This window comes from Anomaloglossus baeobatrachus, chromosome 3 (assembly GCF_048569485.1).
Source record: "Anomaloglossus baeobatrachus isolate aAnoBae1 chromosome 3, aAnoBae1.hap1, whole genome shotgun sequence".
Taxonomy (NCBI): domain Eukaryota; kingdom Metazoa; phylum Chordata; class Amphibia; order Anura; family Aromobatidae; genus Anomaloglossus; species Anomaloglossus baeobatrachus.
In genome coordinates this window covers 282,660,489-282,684,230 of record NC_134355.1, presented here as the reverse complement: position 1 = coordinate 282,684,230, position 23,742 = coordinate 282,660,489, and the positions used below count along the sequence as shown (strand labels likewise).

At 45.0% G+C, this 23,742-nt stretch overlaps 1 protein-coding gene across 2 annotated transcripts in view; it reads left to right on the top strand.

Annotated features, from left to right (window-relative positions):
• The window catches only part of ENPP3 (ectonucleotide pyrophosphatase/phosphodiesterase 3), a 213,944-nt gene that overhangs the window by 166,413 nt on the left and 23,789 nt on the right, over positions 1-23,742 (top strand). For both annotated transcript variants that reach the window (XM_075339878.1, XM_075339879.1), the window contains exons 19-23: positions 6,845-6,893; positions 6,977-7,131; positions 15,603-15,738; positions 21,997-22,074; positions 22,411-22,543. In XM_075339878.1, coding sequence (XP_075195993.1) covers positions 6,845-6,893; positions 6,977-7,131; positions 15,603-15,738; positions 21,997-22,074; positions 22,411-22,543 — 551 coding nt within the window. The remainder of the gene's footprint in view (positions 1-6,844; positions 6,894-6,976; positions 7,132-15,602; positions 15,739-21,996; positions 22,075-22,410; positions 22,544-23,742) is intronic.

Genomic DNA, 23,742 nt, shown 5'->3' with positions numbered 1-23,742 from the left:
CCCCGCACTGTCCAGCTGCTCCTTGCAGACCGCAGGACACAGCTCCGGCTGTATGCTCCCGGGTACATCCGATGGCTGCAGGACCTGGCACTGATCACCTGAAGTGGTCACCTGACGCATCAGCTGATCGTAAGTCTTAAAGTGACGCCGGCTTAAACGATCAGCTGATGCCGTCAGGAGACTTCAGATGATTACCGGCAGATCCTGCAGCGATCGGACGTATGTATATTTTTTTTTTTCTCACTGATGCATCAGCTGCTTGTATAACCGGCTTTTATACAATCAGCTGCTATGTCATGTGATTCAGGGCGTTGAACCTGACACATCATCTGATCGCTTTGCCTTCCAGCAAACCGATCAGATGATATTGGATCCGGATTGGACGGCCCTGGACCCTTGACCCAGGATTACTGCGGAGGGGGGTTCTTTATTTCATTAAAGATGGAGTCACTAATATGTTGTGTTTTATTTCTAATAAAAATATTTTTCTGTGTTGTGTTTTTTTTTATCTTTACTAGAAATTCATGGTGCCCATGTCTAATATTGGCGTGACACCATGAATTTCGGGCTTAGGGCCAGCTAATAATATACAGCTAGCCCTAACCCTATTATTACCCAGCGAGCCACCCGGCGTCAGGGCATCTGGAAGAGTTGGATACAGCGCCAGAAGATGGTGCTTCTAGGAAAGCGCCATTTTCTGGGGTGGCTGCGGACTGCAATTCGCAGCGGGGGTGCCCAGAAAGCTTGGGCACTTTGCACTGCGGATTGTAATCCCCAGCTGCCTAGTTGTACCTGGCTGGACTCAAAAATTGGGCGAAGCTCACGTCATTTTTTTTTTTTTAATTTCATGAAATTCATGAAATTAAAAAAAAAATAGGGCTTCCCTATATTTTTGGTTCCCAGCCGGGTACAAATAGGCAGCTGGGGGTTGGGGGCAGCCCGTAGCTGCCTGCTGCACCTGGCTAGCATACAAAAATATGGCGAAGCCCACGTCATTTTTTTGGGGGGCAAAAAACTCCTGCATACAGTCCTGGATGAAGTATGCTGAGCCTTGTAGTTCTGCAGCTGCTGTCTGCTCTCCTGCATACACTATTGGATGGAAATTGGTTGAAGGATTTCACCAGCACAAAACTCCAGGCATTTTGTTCTTTAAAATAAAAATTCCTTTATTTTCTTATCATTAAAAAGTCCATGCTATGGTGGTCAAGCCCATGTCAGAGAGGACGCGTTTCGAACATCCAGTTCTTATTCAGTCTGAAGAGTGAAAACAAGTAATCTCCTTTTCTAAGGCCACATGCACACAGTATTTGGTGAGTTTTTTACCTCATTATTTGAAGCCAAAACCAGGAATTGTAGATCAGTAAAATGAGAGGAAAAGTATAATAGAAAGACGGGCACCGCTTCTGCATTTTTCACCCACTACTGATTTTGGCTACAAATGCTGATGTAAGATACTGACCAAATACTGAAAGTGTGAACGTGGCCTAAGTATGTGATAACTTATTCATCAGTGGTGGTCGGATTGCTGGGACCCGAACTGATCAGCAAAATGTGCAACTTTTATCCCCATTACACTGGAGCTCATGTATGACCCGACCCCTGATCCATTCATTCCCTCAGTGGCTGTGAGCGCTGTGCTTGTTTTTATCTGACTGCTCCACAGAGGATGAATGGGGCTGCGGTCACACATCCCACCCCACAGAGGATGAATGGAGCTGCGGTCACACATCCCACGCCACAGAGGATGAATGGAACTGTGGTCACACACCCCACCCCACAGAGGATGAATGGAGCTGCGGTCACACATCCCACCCCACAGAGAATGACTGGAGCTGCGGTCACACATCCCACGCCACAGAGGATGAATGGAGCTGCGGTCACACACCTCACTCCACAGAGGATGAATGGAGCTGCGGTCACACATCCCACCCCACAGAGGATGAATGGAGCTGCGGTCACACACCTCACTCCACAGAGGATGAATGGAGCTGCAGCCACACACCCCACCCCACAGAGGATGAATGGAGCTGCGGTCACACATCCCACCCCACAGAGGATGACTGGAGCTGCGGTCACACATCCCACCCCACAGAGAATGACTGGAGCTGCGGTCACACATCCCACGCCACAGAGGATGACTGGAGCTGCGGTCACACATCCCACGCCACAGAGGATGACTGGAGCTGCGGTCACACATCCCACGCCACAGAGGATGGATGGAGCTGCGGCCACACATCCCACCTGCTGCCGCTGCATTGTATAATGGGCATATAAGTGTCCTGTCAGGGATAAAAGTTCCCCAATCTTCCGGTCGGTGCGGTTTCCACTGGTCTGGTTCCACCAATCAATAAGTTATCACCAACCTACCCTGTGGATCGGTGATAACTTGTCACCAAAGATCCCATTACTGCAAACTACTGTAATTGTAAAGAGTTATTGTGTGTGCACAGGAGATGTGCAGGAGCCGCCTGTGCTTTACAGTCAGCGCTAAACTATAACGGGCATAGCAGCTAATAGATATTTGCATGTAACTGTAGGGTGGGCCCCTAGAGTTATTTTCCCTGGTAGGCCCCAGACACCCCAGTCCGACCCTGGTCGTCTGATTTACACTGACACAGACAATGGATAAGATGGGGAAATTAAGTTTTCCATCTCCTCCTCAGCTGTACTACTATACTCGCATGCAAGAGAATTGGATCTTAGTAAACTGACACTTGGCTCACAGTCTGATCAGAGTTTGAGCTTAGTGTCAGTAACATAATTAGGCCAATTCTCTCGCCTGTGTGAGCAAGCCCTAACACTGAGCTCATTACACCCAAATTGAGTGGGGGTAATGATGCACTGAGCCCTTTGGCTACATCAGGGTGCACCAAAGCATTCCCATTTGCATACAAGTCTTTTATATTTATGGGGGCTAAGTCCCCTACACCCTTGTATAAGTAATTTAGCTAGCATTTTTGCAGTGACAGACTCCCTTAAAGGCCTCTTTTATACATCCGTGAAAATCACGCACATGTTTCACAGACGTGTCAAAGGTGCGTATTGCCGTTGGTGTACTGTGTGCATGGCCTACATGTGTTCTCTGTGTGTTATCCGTGATAACACACGGAGAATGGGAACTTTCTACTCACCTGTCCCTGGCGTCGCTGTCCGTGGTGCTGATCTTCGGTCTCCAGCCCTGCCATCTCCTCGCTGCCGCAGCTTCCGACCGCAATGAAATGAATATTCAATTAGCATAATGAGCGGCGGTCGGCAGCAAGTGACAGCAGCGGCAGAGACAGGAGGGCTGGAGAAGGTGAGTAATGTGTTTTTTTTTCTCGCAGACACATGTCTTTTCTCCGGTGCGTGTCACACGGAACACATACGTGTGGTTCGTGTGTGTTATGTGTCACCTGATTGCGTTCCGTTTGACAACCGTGATGCCGGAGATAAAATGGGCATGTCGGCGTGAGAAACACACGGACACACGTATGTACGGAACGGATACCCGTTCCATGCTAAAATACATGTGTGTCCGACACCATAGGAAGACATAGGTCTACGTGTGTACGCGTCTCCAGTATGTGAGGAAACGGACCATACACGTACCGGAGGCACGTACGTGTGAAAGAGGCCTAAAAGATGATTTCTATCCCTTCTTACTGATCCTAGGATCTCCAGTAATGATGAACAAGCGTGCTTGCCACTGCTTGATACTCGATAGAGCATCGGGGTGCTTGGTATTTGGCAAAGTTTTGTGGGTGCTTGGATGTGTCATTCGTGAACAATGCAACCCAAAGAGCAAGCTAACTTCAGAGAATGACGGGATCCGGCACCCCAGTGAGAGACGCTTGCAGTCTATGAATGGCTCTCACTGGGGATAAAAATCAACTTGTCTGGATGCTGTGTATAAAAAAAAAAAACCTTGCCTACCCTCCCCTGGAAATGCTCTTCGGCTGGCTGTATATGAGTGGAGACCTTGGTTGTCATTACTAATTGACTATTAGAAATGACATTACTAATAGTCACATTTGACTATTTTTTGAGTAGTAGGTCTGTCTTATCTGTTATCAGTTTATAATGTGTTTAAAGTTCTGGTCTCCAATATTGTCAGTGAAGGGTGGCTCTATCAAGTGAGCACTTAAGTTGTATGCGCATGGTGCGTTTTTATGCATTTTTTTAGGAAGATGGTGGCCTGAGTCTGCATGTCTATCTTTAGGCCGGGGCCACACGGGGCACTAGTGCGATGCTCACATGACACTCGGCTCGCGCAGGCAGGGGTGGGTCGGCACTGAGGAGGGGAGGGAGGGATTTCTCTCCTTCGTAGCCGGCTATTGTGATTCTCGCTCTGCATGCATGGTACACCGGTGTACCGCGAGTGCAGTGTGATTTTTCTCTCGCCCCATACACTTGAATGGGTGTGAGAGAAAAGAGTCAGACATTACAATCGCAGCATGCTGCGATTGTTTTCTCGGTCCGATTAGGGCTGAGAAAATAATCGCTCATGTGCGCTGACACACAGGCTAATATTGGTCCGAGCGGATATTTTATCACACTCCACTCTCACCGATTTTCTTGCCGTGTGGCTTAGGCCTTATATTGAGAATTCTGAAGTGCTGTGCACATGTTGCTTATTTTTTTTCCATGCAGATTTGGTGCAGAAAACAATCTGCAGCATGTCAATTGTTGGTGCATTTTTATCTGCGTGTCTTAGCCCTTCAGCCGTTGACTTCATTAAGAAAACTGCATAGCACAAAAACGCATGCGCTTTTTGGTGCGTTTTTCTGCCAGAAGGTGCAGATTTGATGCAGAAAATTTCTGAACCAAATACTCAGCGTTCGCACATAGCCTAATGTTACACGTTTCATTTTGCATTCAAGGTTCTCTTGGCGTTATCCATTTTTAGATGTTTTTACATTTTTTTTAATGCTTGTCAATATTTTGATTAGCATAAATCTAATAAAATACTTTTATTTCTCTAATTATTATCTTTGAGTGTGATTTCTTCCTATGGTGGACCCGTGAAAGCACCCGTCCTCTGTGCTCCCTCCCCTCACCTCCCCTATGCTTTCTCACCTGTTTGTATGAAGCAAAATGAAAACTTCTCACACGGCAGAGTGCTGCCGATCTTGTTTTGGATGATTTCTTCCTATACACTGTTCTTTTTTGTTTGATCCTGCCTGCTTGTATCTGTGAGTTTGGTGACACACCCAGCTCCTTTTTCTTGGTGTGCCTGACGGTGTAGTGTTTTCACTGTATTTAGTATAAAGCTGAGAACCTCTGGGATCTCATGACTAGGCAGATTTCTACCCACTGGAAGCAAGCCAAGTTCCTGTAATCTATGCGTAATTAATGCAGAAGGTACATTGCAATATTCTAAAACTGTTGATTATTCACCACATGAGGTTTAAATAGAAATGTGTTTTTGGCTGATTACTCTTTTTATAGGATTAATAAGTAGTGATGAGTGGACCCATGGAAGTTCAGTTCGGCTGCTTCCGCCGGACTTTAGATAAAGTTCGGTTTGAGACCCGGACTTGACCTGAACCCCAATGGAAGTCACTAATTGAGTGGTTATCTGCCCACATGCAGCCAACCATAAACAGATCACTTCCGGGAGCAGGTGGGGTTTTTCCATTTTTTTGTTTCATGCACCCTACACCCAATTGAGCTGGTGTTACCCCCAATGCGAGCCCGAACGTACTTGAGCACAGTGATGCTCGTGCAAGTGGTTTGCATACGTAAACCATCCTATCTCTGAACCCAAACTCTGTTTTTTGTAAAGTCTGTGTTCAGTACGAACCCCGAACACCAACCTTGGGTTTGCTTATCTCTACTAATAACTAAAGGAATTAAAATGGATGTGCATTAAAGGGTTTGCCCCATCTTCTTCAGCAGGAGCACACTGTTCCTCAATTTCTTAGTTGCTGTGGGCTGGGCACTCCTACTTGATTGACAGGTCAAACCATCAGTATTGGGGTACTGCTTGCCGAAATTGTGCACTAGCAGTGCTGCTATTTGATCCCTACTGAAGCAGAATCTGGTAGGAATCATTAGCTAATGTTATGCTCTAGCAAACCCAGCTGGCCTACATGCAATGATTATGAGCAGTGAGTTGTTAAAGGGGCTGTCCAGTCTAAAAATGATAAGTCTGCAGTAGCAATATGTGCCTGAAGACTTGTGAATCCTCACATCATATGTACAGTGCGTTGTGAGGATTCTCCAGCAACAGAGTCGGGAATGGCGGTCATGTGGCTGCAAGTATGTAATATCCAATATTGTTTCTGCTTTTGTGACTTCTTAAATAGCTTACAATGCAGGTTCTTTTTGCATTGTGAATTTGGACTAAAGGCTGCTTTACACGTGAAAGCATCCGCTCCCATCGTTTGTGCGTCACAGGCAAATCGCTGTGGCCGGCGAACTGCCTCTTTTCTAAGAGGGTGGTGTTTGTGCGGCGTCACAGCGACGTCACACGGCAGGCGGCCAATAGAAGCGGAGGGGCGGTGAGCAACCGAAGGAAAGACACGCCCACCTCGTTGCCAGAGGACGCAGGTACGGTGTTGTTCGTCGTTCCTGGGGTGTCACACTTAGCGATGTGTGCTGCCTCAGGAACGACGAACAACCTGCGTCCTGCACCAGCAACGATATTTGGGATTTGAACGACGTGTCAACGATCAACGATGTGGTGAGTATTTTTGATCGTTAGCGGTCGTTCGTACGTTTCACATGCAACAATGTCGCTAACGAGGCCGGATGTGCGTCACGAATTTCGCGACTCCAACGACATCTCGTTAGCGATGTCGTTGCGTGTAAAGCCCCCTTTAGTCTTATTTTTATCTCATTTATTTCATTTTTATCATTTCAGCCTGATGCAGCTGTGCTTAATGGAAGATTAACTCTTACTCAACAAAGCAGTGAGTAATATAAGAATTGTTTAACCATTTAGATCTTTGTTTTTTTGTACTGACTGTAACTACTCTTCTACTTTGCTCTACAGTTAGTCAAGCAGAAGCAAAACACTTGCCATATGGAAGGCCTAGTAATTTAATTGTTAATAGCACGTATTGCCTCCTATACCATGAGGGCTATGTGAGTGGCTATAGCCACAATTTATTCATGCCTCTCTGGAGTGCCTATACTGTGGAGGCCCAGGTGAGTGCTACATACAGAGAAAGGTGAATCACAAGTGTATGTATTTGACCATCTGACTAATATATTAGTTGTTTAGATTAGTCTTTTACGGTATAAGTTTAATAGTTGATAACTTTCTGGGGACCACAGCATTTGATGTCTTAATACACCATTATACAAATACATTGATGCCCATTAATGAGACCCACTAACTCCCTTTAAATAAAACACCTATTGTTGAAGTACAGAGTTTAAATTGTATACTCAATTCTTAGGCAATTTCTATTTTTGATTATTAATCATATTCTTGAACAACTACAGTGCTGTCAGTCAATATAAAATGTTAATAAAACTGTAACCTGTAATATTTAAGACATTAAGAGTGAAAAACAAAAATTTTCCCATCTCAGTTGATCGATTACATTTGTTAAAGTGAGAATAGCTAAACAACTCGAAATGTACAAAAATATACTTCTGACATTTGTAAAGTAATATCAGAGACCAATATAGTCCCCCGTCTTTTGAATAGCAGCCATAAGCCATCCATGGAGTCTGTCCGTTCTTGATCTGTTGATGATCAACTTTTTGTCCAGCACCATCCACAGCCACCAAGACACTGTTCAGAGAAGTGGTATTGGTTTCCTTCACAGTAAATCTCACATTTAATAAGGGCCACAAGTTCTCAATAGGGGTTGGGTCAGGTGAGGGAGGAGCCATGTCATTATTTTTTCACGTTAAAGGCCTTTACTGGCAGCCAAGTAGTGGAGACTTTGTTTGCATGTCATGGAGGATTGTCCTGCATAATAATAATAATTGTTTTTTTGAAAGAGTCAGACCTTTTCCTATCCCAATATTTGAAGAAAGTATGTTCTAAGAATTGGTAGCAGATTTGGAAGTTGATTTTGAATCCATTTTCCACCCAATAATGTCAAACTAGTTCATCTTCAAAAAAAATACCAGCAGTACTCCACCTCTACCTTGCTAGCGGCTGAGGTAAAATAGATGTCTGTACTTATTATTAATCCAGCCATAGGCCATCCAATTGGTCTGTTAGGACTCCCTTTCATCTAATTTGTCCATAAAACTATTAAAAAACCTGTCTTCAGACATTCCTTGGCTCAGTCTTGATGTTTCCCCTTCTGTGTCTTGTTCAGTAGTGCTCAGTTTCAGCCTCCCCTACAATGGCCATGTCTCTGAGCACTGAACACCTTGTACTTCTGGGTCTTGCAATTCTGGATCATAACAGAACTGAAAGATAACAGGTCCTTGGTCACTTCACGTTTGATTCTTCTCAAATCTTTGGCAAATAATGTTCGTCTTTTTTCTCAACACAATATTTTGCAACCCTGTTGACCATTTGCAACACAATGTTTGATGGTTCTGTGATCATGCCCCAATATTTTAACAATTTCAAGAGTGCGGCATGGCTCTGTAAGACTTTTAAAAAATTTGGACTTTTCAGTGTTAGATAAATCTCTGTTTTAATTAAATTGAAAGAAAAGTCCGGTACTACCAACTCATCAGAATAACTCTTTTCTTTGTGAGTCAAAAAAATCAGTCCTAGTGTTGACATAGTCTAACCACACATTCACATTGAGGTGATGCACACCCAATTCAAAGGATGATAAATTTCCAAGAAAAAGGTAGCAGTGGCACTCACCTTGTGAAAAACATTTTCTTTATTACATTTTAAAACTTGCCAAATTCTTGAGGGGATGCATGGATCAAAAAAGAGGATAACAGCAGCCGTTTCATGCGCAGTGGTGCTTCATTAGGTTGTAAAGAAAATGTTTTTCACTAGGTGAGTGCCACTGCTACCTTTTTCTTTTTTCTTGTAAATCTCTGTTTTGCATGAGCAAGACAAGTTACCTAATAATTCTGCACACCTTGACTGTCGGTGTACAATAGCAGAATACCTGGCGTGCAAAGATCAATGACCCCCCAGGAAAGTGACATTATTTGTGGGGGTGGCTCTGGTTTCTGCATGCCAGCTATCCTGCCAATGTGCACCTACTGTGCGCTTGGCTCTTTTGCTGGCTCATTACTACAGTTCTGAGCCGGTAACAGAGAGTGCCTGTTACTGTGCACATAACACAGTGCACAACACGTGAAACAAGTGTCACTGATGATACTTTGTTTTAGGCCCTCTTCACACGTCCGTGAAAATCACGCACGTCTTTCACGGACGTATCAAAGGTGCGTTTTCCCCTCCGTGAGCCGTGTTTATGGCACTACGTGTGTTCTCCGTGTGTTATCCGTGATAACACACGGAGAACGAGAACTTTCTACTCACCTGTCCCTGGCGTCGCTGTCCGTGGTGCTGATCTTTGGTCTCCAGCCCAGCCGACTCCCCGCTGCTGCAGCTTCCGGACGCAGTGAAGTGAATATGCAATGAGCATAATGAGCGGCGGACGGCAGCAAGTGACAGCAGCGGCAGAGACAGGAAGGCAGGAGAAGGTGAGTAAAGGTTTGTTATTTTTTTCTCTGACACGTGAGTTTTCTCCAGCGCGTGTCACACGGGACCGCATCCACACTACATCCATGTGGTCCGTATGTGAGCCGTGTGATGCCGGAGAAAACGTGGACATGTCTACGTGTGGAAGACACGGACACACGTATGCTCCACACGTACACATGTTCCATGGTAAAACACACACATGTGCGCTGACCCATTGATTTTAATGGGTCTACGTGTGCCCGTGTATCCAGTACGTGCAGGAACAGACCTAAAACGTACCGAAGACACGTACGTGTGAATGGGGCCTCAGGGAGGGGGCAGTGGCTACTGCTGTTACCACAGCCTCTGCCCTCTGATGCTTTGTTTGATTATCCCAGCATACACAGGAATTCTCAGATAAAGCCTCATCAGAGAGGAAGTAGCAGGCAAAAATACAATAGCAGTTAAGGTAATAAGGAAATAGTAGGCATTTTTAATGCAGGTATATTAGAAATCAGTTCAGATTATGACATTAAATAGATAGGGATTTACACTTACGAGTAAAGGGTGAAAATGGTTTGAATGTTTGAATTTCAGGCTCCATATTTCACCATCCACCACAGTTTGAACCAGAACCTTCCTTCATTTTGTAGACAATCATCTTGGCTATCTCATACATAAATTTGACTTGCAACTATTTAGCATATGATTAGTTATGCTAGTTATCATGTCACTGTATTGTTACTGTTTCTCTTATAAAAATCTAAATTTTTATTTTAAGTATTTTGTAAATCCACCTTTGGCTTTTAACACTGCCTTAAACCTTCTGTACAAGCTCTTGATCAGAATCAAGCCTATCTCAACCAAAATCTGATGTTGGTGCATACTGATCAACTCACTTGGGTATTTATAAAGCTTTGTTTTCAGCTGTACCCTCAAGTGTTTGATTGGGTTGATGTCTAGGGACTGTAAGGGCCAATCTAGCACCTCTACTTTATTGTCATTGAACCACTTTTTTTGCCAATCTTGACGTATGTTTCCGCTCGTTGTCCTGCTGGAACATTGTCGTCCTTTTCATGCCTATAGTTCTCAAGTGTACGAACTAACTGGTCTTTCAGGATACTCAAATATAGCTCAGTATTTAGACCACCATGGATCCTGGTCAAGTATCCAACACCTTTGGCTATAAAACAAATCAACATAATCAGGCTTCCTCCACCAAACTTGACAGTTTCTTCAGTTTATCTATCTGTTAGCCCCTTTTTTCCCTTGTTTCTTCCCACCCCATTTGTACCCATTAGAACCCAGTCTATTGACTTTTGTCTCATCTCTCGAAATCCCCCATTTCCAGTCTTGTACTGTTTACGTTTCGTACTTCTTTGGAAACTTGAGCTGACACTTCTTATGACGATACTGAAGTCGAAGCTTCTTCACCTTCTTGGGGGACCATTCCAGGCTTGTGTAATGTGCATTGCTTGCTTGGCACTTGCATGGACATCTGTGATCTTACTATTATGAACCATACAAGCCACCTCCACTGCCATGTTTGTTGCGTCAGAGGTGATAGACCTTGTTATGAGCAGACTTGTTGACTCCGATATTTTGCCTGGATATCCACCTCTTCACTTTGAATGGACGGATTTCATTTCATACTAGAAGGTGGCCCGATTCTACGCATCGGGTATTCTAGAATTTACGTATTGTGTAGTTCATGTATGATTTTTGATATATATATATATATATATATATATAGATGTTGTTGTGTGTAGTTACCAAGTGTTTGTGTAGGGGCTGTACATGTTCTGGGTGTTGTCTGGGTGTGACGGGGGGTGAGAGCGGTGTTGTATGTGTGTTGCGTGTGTTGCGTTGTTTGTGGAGCGCTGTGTGTGTGTTGCGCGGTTTGTGTGTTGCGCGGTTTGTGTGTGTGTGGTGTGTTTTGGGGGGAGGTATGTTTTGTGCAATGTGTGTGTTGTGCGGTATGTGCGTATATTTGTGTGTGCCGCGGTGTTTGTGTGTTGGGTGTTGTGTGTGTGCAGCGTTGTCTGTGTGTGTGGGTGTCTGTGTAGGGCAGTTGTTTGTGGTTCCCAGTGTGTGTGTGTGTGGCGTGTGGTGTGTTGTGCAGTGCGCGCGCGTGTGTGTGTGTGTGTGTGTTGGGGGGAGGTGCGCACTCCCAAACGTGCTCCATCCCCCATGCAGTGCACTCCCCATCGTGCTCCATCCCCCATGCAGCGCACTCCCCATTGTGCTCCATCCCCTATGCTGCGCACCCCCCATCGTGCTCCATCTCCCATGCTGCGCACTCCCAAACGTGCTCCATCCGCCATGCTGCGCACTGCCAAACGTGATCCATCCGCCATGCTGCGCACTCCCAAACGTGCTCCATCCGCCATACTCCGCACTCCCCATCGTGCTCCATCCCCGATGCTGCGCACCCCCCTATCATGCTCCATCCCCGATGCTGCGCACCCCCCCATCGTGCTCCATCCCCCATGCTGCACCAGCATCAGCCTCTCTGCCCCCAGCATCAGCTTCTCTGCCCCCAGCATCAGCCTCTCTCCTCCCAGCATCAGCCTCTCTCCTCCCAGCATCAGCCTCTCTCCTCCCAGCATCAGCCTCTCTCCTCCCAGCATCAGCCTCTCCTCTCTGTCCCCAGCATCAGCCTCTCTCCTCCCAGCCTTCCCCAGCATCAGCCTCTCTCCTCCCAGCCTCCCTCCTCCCACCCTCCCCCAGCATCAGCCTCCCTCTCCCAGCCTCCCCCAGCATCAGCCTCCCCCAGCATCAGCCTCTCTTCTCTCAGCCTACCTCTCCCAGCCTCCCTCCTCCCAACCTCCCTCAGCATCAGCCTCCCTCTCCCAGCCTCCCCAAGCATCAGCCTCCACCAGCATCAGCCTCTCTCCTTCCAGCCTCCCCCAGCATCAGCCTCCGCCAGCATCAGCCTCTCTCCTTCCAGCCTCCTCCAGCATCAGCCTCCCTCTCCCAGCCTTCCCCAGGATCAGCCTCTCTCCTCCCAGCCTCCGTCCTCCCAGCCTTCCCCAGCATCAGCTTTCCCCTCCCAGCCTCCCTCAGCATCAGCCTTCCCCAGCATCAGCCTCTCTCCTCCCAGCCTCAGCCTCTCTCCTTCCAGCCTCCCCCAGCATCAGCCTCTCTCCTTCCAGCCTCCCTCAGCATCAGCCTCCCCTTCCCAGCCTTCCCCAGGAACAGCCTCTCTCCTCCCAGCCTCCTTCCTCCCAGCCTCCCCCTCCCAGCCTCCCTCAGCATCAGCCTTCCGCTCCCAGTCTCCCCCAGCATCAGCCTCCCCAAGCATCAGCCTCCACCAGCATCAGCCTCTCTCCTTCCAGCCTCCCCCAGCATCAGCCTCTCTCCTTCCAGCCTCCCTCAGCATCAGCCTCCCATTCCCAGCCTTCCCCAGGATCAGCCTCTCTCCTCCCAGCCTCCTTCCTCCCAGCCTCCCCCTCCCAGCCTCCCTCAGCATCAGCCTTCCCCTTCCAGTCTCCCCCAGCATCAGCCTCCCCAAGCATCAGCCTCCACCAGCATCAGCCTCTCTCCTTCCAGCCTTCCCCAGCATCAGCCTCCCCAAGCATCAGCCTCCCCCAGCATCAGCCTCCCTCGTCCCAGCCTCCCCCAGCATCAGCCTCCCCCTTCCAGCCTCCCCCAGCATCAGCCTCTCTCCTCCCAGCATCAGCCTCTCTCATCCCAGCATCAGCCTCTCTCCTCCCAGCATCAGCCTCTCCTCTCTGTCCCCAGCATCAGCCTCTCTCCTCCCAGCCTTCCCCAGCATCAGCCTCTCTCCTCCCAGCCTCCCCCAGCATCAGCCTCCCCCAGCATCAGCCTCTCTTCTTCCAGCCTCCCCCAGCATCAGCCTCTCTCCTTCCAGCCTCCCCCAGCATCAGCCTCCCTCTCCCAGCCTTCCCCAGGATCTGCCTCTCTCCTCCCAGCCTCCGTCCTCCCAGCCTTCCCCAGCATCAGCTTTCCCCTCCCAGCCTCCCTCAGTATCAGCCTTCCCCAGCATCAGCCTCTCTCCTCCCAGCCTCAGCCTCTCTCCTTCCAGCCTCCCCCAGCATCAGCCTCTCTCCTTCCAGCCTCCCTCAGCATCAGCCTCCCCTTCCCAGCCTTCCACAGGATCAGCCTCTCTCCTCCCAGCCTCCCCCTCCCAGCCTCCTTCAGCATCAGCCTTCCCCTCCCAGTCTCCCCCAGCATCAGCCTCCCCCTCACAGCCTTCCCCATGATCAGCCTCTCTGCTCCCAGCCTCCTCCAGCACGCCGTGCTCCTCTGCCGACACTCACACACCCGATCGCATCCACTCACACACACCCGATCGCATCCACTCACACACACCCGATCGCATCCACTCACAAACACCCGATCGCATCCACTCACACACACCCGATCGCATACACTCACACACACAGACACTGACGATATCGCACATACGCGCTCACAGTCACAACATCCGGAGATACCACATGCTTCAGGCCATGTGATCCTCCGTCAGGTCCTGGAAGGTCACAACAGCACAGTATCGAGGCCGAGAAGCAAGCGATTTCGCCGGATGCTGTGAGTGTGTGGATGCGATGTGAGGTGTGTGTGAGGTGTGTGTGAGAGTGAGTGTGATCTGATGTGTGTGTATGTTTGTGTGTGTGCTGTTATGTGTGTGCGTGTGGATCTTCCTCAGCAGCAGGACCTTGATGCGCTTGTAACCATGCGAGCATGGTTACCAACGTATCCACACCACTCCCGTGCGAGCGGGGGCCGGGGGGGGGGGGTGGTGTGGGGGGAGTACAGTACTCACCTCCGTGACAGCCGTGTCAGTTCGGGGAATGCGCGGGAGGGGGGGGGGGAGTACAGTACTCACCTCCGTGACAGCCGTGTCAGTTCGGGGAATGCGCGGGGGGAGGGAGGGGGCGGGGCCAGAGCTAGCGTGCATTGCGTGAGGGGGGCGGGGCGTGGCGTGGCCGAATTGCCAATGCCTGCAGGGTGCCGGGGCGAGAGGCCAATCTGTGGGGGGGCGGAGCCTGGGCGAGCGGCTGGCCAATCCGTGTGGGGGCGCAGCCTGGGCGAGCGGCCAATCCGTGTGGGGGGCGGGGCCATGGCGAGCCCAGCGGCCAATCAGCTTTGTGTCACCGTAAGGACACAATTTTGGAGCATGACAGACAGACAGATAGACAGATAGACAGACAGACAGACAGACAGACAGAATAAGGCAATTATATATATAGATTCTTCCAACTGTCATGGCACTCACATGATGCAGTTTGGCAATTTTCTTGGCTAAGAGACTGCTGGCGATAAACTGGATGATTCTGTTTTATTTTTCTTGGGAAATGTTCTTCATGGCTTGATTCAATTTAGTCAACATAATAATATACTGAGCTATTAGGGAATGTGATAACTGGTTGTAATTAGTAGTATACAGAAATAAATAGCTTTTTCCACCACTAGGAGTAAAACAGTAACAATGCAGTCACATGACAAAAATCTAAATAACTAATCATATGCAAAATAGTTGCAAGTCAAATTTATGTATGAGATAGCCAAGATTGTCTATAAAAGGAAGGTCGTCTCACTCTCAAATCTTTATTGAATGGTGAAATATGGAGCCTAAAAGTCTTAAGTTTAACACATTTTTACCCTTTTGCTTGTTAGTGTAGATGAAAATAACTTTGGCCTTTGGACCACCAACTTAAATCTGTACTGTTTCAAATGGGTGATGTTATTTGCTGAATTACTAAAATCTTGTCATAAACATGTTAAAACTGTAAAAACCTTGAAATTGTACCCTACCTAGTTACATCATACTGCAGCTTGAGTGTGGCAAATATGTGTCCAATGTTTGATATTCACTTGTAGGACTGAGTGACTAAGTTCATAATACAGAACACTCTTTCATTGACTTTCCACTGATTTCATCACTTTTAGTAACAAACAAAGTTTAGTTCCAGGCTGTCATCATTACTACAAATGGAAAAATTTAGAAATATGACAAGGAGACCTTGATTGCTTTATGAATTAGGTATATGGGTTAAATGACACAAGGTTTTATGATTGTGCCATACAGGGAGAAGGCTCATCTCTGCCTCCTACGTTATCAGACTGTCTGCGGCCTGACGGTAGAGTCCCAGAGGCAAACAGCCAAACTTGCTCAGATTACATGCCAGATATGAGCATAACCCACAGCTTCCTCCATCCTCCCAGTAAGTACATTTCTTTAAATAGGGATTTGCAAAAGCTTTAATCATCTGGATGTGGCTGAGCGTAAGCTTAAACCTATTACAAAACAAGAGCGTTGCCAGTTGTGGGCGCTGATGTGGACTGGCAAGAGATGCACTCTGCGTGGTTCTTGTTAAAATGACATGAACTTCCTATATGTAAGCAATACCAACATCACAGTTGGCTTCACATGAAGGGGCATGTACAAAAAAGTCCATATTTCATTGATTTAGTGCACGGCTTTGAAGGTACTTTCTATTTTTTAAGTTTTCTAATACAGAAATCCTTTTTAACTATCTTGTTAAGCAATGGTTTTAAGATCTTAGCAAAATGTAATGTGACATGACAGTAGATCAAAGCATACAATATATGTATGATTCTGATGAAAGGAAGGATCCAGGAAAAGATGACAGCGGAATAGAGAGGATCATCATTATCGTCACTTTGAATCAGTCTTCCTGTGATTGTTCTACATTCAGTTGAATTATGATTCATTGGTATTTATAACTGTATTATGAGATGAGCTCACATTTCTGTGTATGTTCAAATGGCCATAATACAGGTGCATTTTTGGAATTCCTGCACCTCCAGTGGTGCCATTGACGTGGACTTAGATGACCATCCGAGATGGGTACTGTGAACGTATGAGGTAAAATATATCCATGTTATGGCCGGGTGAGGCCGGGTGACAATCAGCTACAGTTGAAACCAGAAGTTTACATACACTATCTAAGACACATCTGTATGTTTTTTCTCACTATCTGACATGAAATCAGAAAAAACCTTTCCCATTTTAGGTAAATTAGGAACCAAAATTATTTATATTTGCCAAATACTAGAATAATAAAAGTGCGAGAGAATGTGTTAAGGCATTTTTATTACTTTCTGCAAAGTCAAAAGTTTACATATATTTCACTAGTATTTGGTACTATTACTCTTAACCGTTTCCTGACCACTGACGGTATATAAACGTCGGCCCTTGCAGGGCTTTGTGCAGCGTCAACGTTTATGAACGGTCTTCGGTTTTGCAGCGATTGTGACCACATGGTACCTGTAGGTGCTGGAATTCCGGTGAAGGACGCTAGCTGCGACCCCTGACCTCACCAGGATCTGATTGGTTCAGGTCCTGGTGATGTCAGCGCCACGCTAACCAATGAGAACGATCGCTGGGAAAGTTTTTTGTAGTTACAAACTTTCCCGGGCGATCTGCCGGTATAAAACATTGTTTCTCCTCAGATCCTCCGTGTGTGACTGATTTGAGGAGAAACAGTGTGACAAGTGCTGCTGGCAGGAGCGCTGTCAGTCAGCGATTTTATCACACAGTAAAAAAACCCACATCTATAAAAATCAATTCCTCCTTTTCCCAGTTAGGCAGCATATAGGGTTAGATAGGGTAGATGTTTAGTATAGTATAGAATACATTATAGTGTAGTATAGTATAGAATACAGTATAGAATACAGTATAGTGTAGTATAGAATACAGTATAGTATAGAATACAGTATAGTATAGTATAAAATACAGTATAGAATACAGTATAGTGTAGTATCGAATACAGTATAGTGTAGTATAGTATAGTGTAGTATAGAATAAAGTATAGTTTAGTATAATATAAGTTGATTAGATAAGTTAGATCATTAATTAAAATAATTTAGTAATATATAAAGATTAAAAAATTGATCAAAAATAAATTTTTATCAATCAGTGGTGTTAATCAGTCAGTAGCGTCAATCAGTAAGTAGCATTAATCAGTTAGTAGCGTACTGTTGGGTGTGCATTATATATATATAAAGATCTAAAAAGTAATAAAATGGCTCGTCGGTTTTATACTGCAGAGCAGGTGTATGCCCTTTTATGTTCTGACAGCGAGGAAAGTGTTCTGTCAGGTAGTGATGAGGATTTTGAGGGCTTTAGTGGCAGCGCCAGTGATGGCTCAGAAATCAGCAGTCAGTCAGGTCCATCCTCAAAAACGACCAGAACCAGTACAAGAGAGTCAAACGGCTCCAAATCAGGGAACAATGCCCAGTGCAAGCGAAGTACCTAGTACGAGTGAATTGGCGGATGCCAATGCGGATGCCAATGTACAAAAAGCTTTGCCTTTTGATATAGCATTTCCCAGATGGGAAGCTCCAGATTCAGCTACCCCTTTCATCCCTGATTTTACTGCTGTCCCTGGTATAAATGTGGAGGTGGAAGGTTTTGGGCCAGTTCATTTTTTTAATTTGTTTGTGACAGATAGGTTGCTAGAGCATATTGTCCTGCAAACAAACTTATACGCTTCCAATTTATCACTCAGAATCCTCAATGCTATTATGTCAGATCAAATTTATGGAGGCCAACAAATTGTCCTGAAATAAGAACATTTTTAGGGCTTACATTTGCCATGGGACGTGTCAAAAAACCAAGTATTCGGTCCTACTGGTCCAACAGCCCTGTTTACGCCACCCCAATGTTTCCTGGACTTCTTCCTAGGAGCCGCTATGAAATTCTGATGAGATTTTGGCATTTTGATGACAATAGTCAATGCCTGCCTAGAAATGCCCCAGAACATGACCGACAATATAAAATCAGACCCATCATCGAAGAGTTCACAGAAACCTTCTTACAGCTCTATACCCAAACACAAAACAATTCGATCGATGAGTTCCTTGTAAAATTCAAAGGAAGACTGCACCTCAAACAATGTATTCCATCTAAGAGGGCAAGGTTTGGAATAAAGCTGTATAAAATGTGCGCGAGCTCAACTGGATACACATCAGCTTTTCGCATTTATGAGGGGAAAGACAGCCAACTAAACCCACAAGGATGCCCTACTTATCTGGGGACATCTAGAAAAATTGTTTGGGAACTGATAAGTCCAGTTTTATCATCTGTATGTGGACAATTACTACTCCAGCATACCACTATTTAAAAGCCTGGTTGAATGTAATATAGGGGCTTGTGAGACTATTCGTAAAAACCGTCAGGGGTTCCCGCAATCTTTGGTGAATGAAAAGTTCCAAAAGGGGCAGTCAGGAGCTGCTCGCAGTGGAAAGCTGCTTGCCCTCAAGTATAAGGATAAAAAAGATATTTATATCCTCAGCTCGATCCACACAGATGCCACAACGGCTATTGAAGAATTAGGGTCCACTTCTCCAAAGCTAAAGCTTGTGTTAATCATTGAATACAGCAAATACATAGGGGGTCTGGACCTTGCAGACCAGGTTCTACAGCCATACCAGGTATCAAGAAAATCATACACCTGGTACAAAAAGTTAGTCATTCACTTTTCAGGTTGCCACGTACAATTCTTTTGTGTTATATAAAAAAAGCAGGACATTCAGATACTTTCATTGATTATCAAGAAAAGGTAATCGAAAATGTCCTTTTTGCAAATTTTGGCCCCACTTATCCAATAGAATCTGAAAATGTCAAAAGACAGACTGAGCGACATTTTATTGCACTCATTCCATCATCAGCAACCAAAAGGAATCCACAGAGAAGAAGTGTATGTACCAAGAGAGGAATGAGACATGATACCCGCTATTATTGCCCACAATGCCTTTCATTACTAGTCTTATGCCTCGCTGACTGCTTTAAAATCTTCCACACAGAACCACATTTTTAAACTGTATAAAAGTATCCCATTTTATCATTCGAACACATGGTTTACATAGTAAATTATACATTTGAGGGGAGTTTGCTTAACAATTGTTTCGGTGGATGTCTCCAGAGACATACACTGGGCACAATATATTGGGCACTACTATGGATATATGCAATTTTTGTACTAAAAACATCCACTGCGTGCTTGTTTCTAGAAATAATCGAAGAAGAGAAACTTGTCATTAAACCTAAATATGGATTTTCAGTGGGGTGTAATTTCCACAAAGGGGTCACTTTAGGGGGATTCTGCTGTTATTGCAATTAGCAGCTCTGCAAATGGAGTCCTCAAACTATTCTAGGAATACACGTGCTCCAAAAGTCAAATGGCGCTCCTTGCCTTCCGAGCCTTGCCATGCATCCAAAGAATAGTTTTCCAGCACATACAGGGTATCAACGCATTCCGGAGAAATTGTACAACAAACTATATGGTTCAATTTTTCCTTTTACCCTTGTAAAAATTCAAAATTTGTGGCTAAAAATTCATTCTTGTGGGAAAATTTCATTTTTTCATTTTCACGGTTCAGTGTTATTACATTCTGTGAAGCACCTGTAGGTTTAAAGTGCTCATTATACATCTGAATACATTCTTTAAGGGGTCTAGTTTCCAAAATGGGGTGACATGTGGGGGAGCTCTACTGTTTAGGCACATCAGGAGGACTCCAAACAAGACATGGCATCCGCAATCCATTCCAGACAGTTTTACACTCCAAAAGCCAAATGGCGCTCCTTGCCTTCCGAGCCCTGCCATGCATCCATAGAGTAGTTTTACAGCACATATAGGGTATCAACGCATTCAGGAGAAATTGTACAACAAACTATATAGTTCAATTTTTCCTTTTACCCTTGTAAAAATAAATAATTTGTGGCTAAAGTTATATTTTTGTGGGAAAAAGTAAAATTTTCATTTTTTTCCTTACACATTGCTTTAGTTCCTGTTAAGAACTGGAAGGGTTAATAAACTTCATGGATATGATTTTGACCAGTGTGAGGGGTGTAGTTTTCAGAATGGTGTCACTTTTAGATATTTTCTGTCACCTAGGCCCATCAAAGTCACTTCAAATAGGGTGTGGTCCCTAAGAAAATAATTTTGTAAATTTTGTTGGAAAAATTAGAAATTGTTGATGAACTTTGACCCCTTCTAACTTCCTAACAAAAAAAAGTTATGTTTCCTAAATTGCGCTGATGTAAAGTAGACATGTTGGAAATGTTATTTATTAACTATTTTGTGTGACATAACCCTCTCAATTAAGGACATAAAAATAAAAAATTTAAAAATTGCAAAATTTTCAAAATTTTTGACACATTTTCGATATTTTCACAAAAAAACACAAAATATATTGTCTTAATTTTTCCACTATCTTGAAGTACAATATGTCATAAAAAAAAATCTCAGAATCGTCGGGATCCATTGAAGTGTTTTAGAGTTATAACCTGTCACAGTGACACTGGTCAGAAATCAAAAAATTGTCTGGTCACAAAGGCAAAAACAGGCTCTGGTGCGAAAAGGTTAAACTGTATGACTTTGGTCAAACATTTTGGATATCCTTCCACAAGCTTCTCACAACTGATATAACTGAGTCATGTTTGTAGGTCACCCTGCTCTCACTTGCCTTTTCAGCTTTTCTGATATATTTTCAATAGGATTGAGATGAGGGTCTTGTGATGGCCTCTCCAAAACATTGACTTTGCTATCCTTAAGCCACTTTGTAACCGGTTAAATATAACATTTAAGGCATAAACGGAATGATGATGAATCAAGGGCCATTTGCATCTCTTCATCAAGGTTCATGCCCATCTTCATGAGAAGGCATACTAAAATCAGATGCTTTTGATTCATTAAGTTATATAGATATGTCTCCTAATGAATCAGGAGCATCTAACAAGTTGTGTGCGCCTCCATGTACACCACAGTGCTAAGATTTGTGGTGTAAGGAACACAGGCGCTTGTCACGAATTTGAAGAACAGGTGTTGCCATGCTTCTGTCCCAACAAGCTGTGCCCGCTTTGTCGAAGGCGGGCGAAAATATTGTGAGAACTTCTTGTGTTGCAAAAAAATTTCCACAGCTTCATTTACGATCAAATTTTGCAATTTTTCAAAGTCTTTACTCTGGAATTCTGTTATAAAAGTTATGTTGAATCAGGCCCATAATGTATAGATGGTGGAGCATTGATATTTACCCAGCTAAATTTGCTAAAATTCAACAATACTTAGAGTAGACCTGAACCACTTTGATAAGCTGGCTCATTTTAAGAGCTCATAAGAGTTTTAAGAGCTCATCATTTTAAGCTCATCTTTGTTTACATTGTTTTGAAATAGTATGCCCAATTATGTAGACACTATAGGCAGATAATATCTATTCCCCAGATATACACAGTAAATCTTTTTATTTAACCTAAAAAAAAATATTTTTACTTTTTGGGGGGCATGTTTGGTAATTCTGATTGATGTTATTCTAATTTATTTTTTTCACGATTATTGTGGACTTTTATTGATTGGTGTAGTATACTGATAGAATGGATTCCCTATTAAGTTGTTTGTTTTATTTCAGATTCAATCTGGCATTGTCATTAACAAAAATCTTTTTTTTTTTTCCTGCAGACTTTAATAGCAGCTTTGTGGAACAGTATGACTCTCTAATTACAAGTAATCTCGTTCCAATGTACAAAGAGTTCTTGAGTGAGTGTAATTCTTACATTGCATAGTGTGGTGAATTAACAATATATGTGACAAAGAGCACTTGTGGTTTTATTAGCTGCACTTTCTCCCCTTGAGAGTTCTTTGTGGGTCCTGTTAATCCTTATTAGATGGCAGCCTATTTATAACTGGCTGTTTATATTACTTTTATAGTTTTCTGATGATTTGGGGAAAACTCTTCCTTTCTAGCTCTGGGACTATTTGTAAGGGTGATAAAATAATGTGATAAAATAATATGAACCTGTAACATAACGTTTCTCCACTCTTGTAATTTTATTCATTGGTTGCTAATGGTTTTATCATTTGCATTCGATCTAGAAATCTGGAATTACTTAAACAACATACTCTTACTAAGGTACGCTTCAGAAAAAAATGGAATTAACGTGGTTACTGGACCTGTCTTTGACTACAATTTTGATGGACATTATGATGCAGCAAATCAAAACAAAAGGTATAATAACAGTATAGTGTATAAGCAGCATAGATGACAAATAGGGGGAAAATTAGGTCATAACATCACCATCTTCTGGGTAAGGGCTTGTGCGCAAGTGTGCGTATTGCATGAATTTACACTGCGTCTAGCACTGCAGCGTAAATGCATGTGTCCTGCGTCCCTTGTACAATCTATGAATATTGTGCATAATCCTTGTGCACGATGCTTTTTTGAACGCAGCAATTTGCATGCTGAAATTTTGATCCAAATCAGTGCTTTTAAAAATGCAGCATGTCACTTCTTTCGTGCGCTTTGGATGCTGCTCCCACTCTGTCTATGGGAGAGGCAGCATCCCGAGCGCATGAAATCGGCATTTATTCTGCTGAAATACTGCATCCACTATGCAGTGTTTCTGCAGCGATTTGAAGCGCACATATTGCGGGAAGGGGCCGCTGTCGCTTCCCTGGGGCTTGCTCGGATCCGGATTCGCTGCTGCGGCTCGAGTGGTGACCGGACCCGGGCTCGCGCGGCTGCCCGTCCTCACAACCGTCGGAAAAGGGGATTATGTACAGGGTGAATTGTCTGTGATGCCACTCGTGGGTTGTGGTGAGGGATGGTGACACCGCCGCTGCCTGGTGATGGGGCGCCCGGGGCTGGTGGAACGGGGCAGCTAGATGGGATCCCCTCCATGGGTAGGGAGTTGTAGTCCCAGGGCCCTGTGTCGGTACACGGGAGTGATGGCTGTTGGAGGTGGCGCGCCGGATTGGACCGGGGGTCAGTGGTGTACTCACAGTTCAGTAATTTCACACAAGTCCAGTAGTAAACCAAGTTGCCAGTGACCGGCTGCCATTGGAGGGTGTATCAGGTCCCACACCCTGGTTAGTGAACAGGTGTCCCTTCCTCCTGCATGCTGTGTTTGTCTCTCCTTTTGGACGACTTTGCATGGAACGGAGAAGTCCACTCCCGGCTTTGTATGTATTTGAGAGCTCTGGCCCGCGAAATCTGACTCTTGGGATCTCTGTGGGTTCTGACAGACAACCTATCCCTCGCGTTGGGCTTCCGTTTCGCTCTCTGGGCTTTGGGAGAACAAGGCCTGAAACCTCGTCCTCAGCTGGTTAATTAACAAGGGACATGCAACCTTTCTCGTCCTAGGGTCCAGGCACCCCGACTGTGCACGGTTCCAGACCGGATTCCCGCTGTCGGCACCGGTGTTCTTC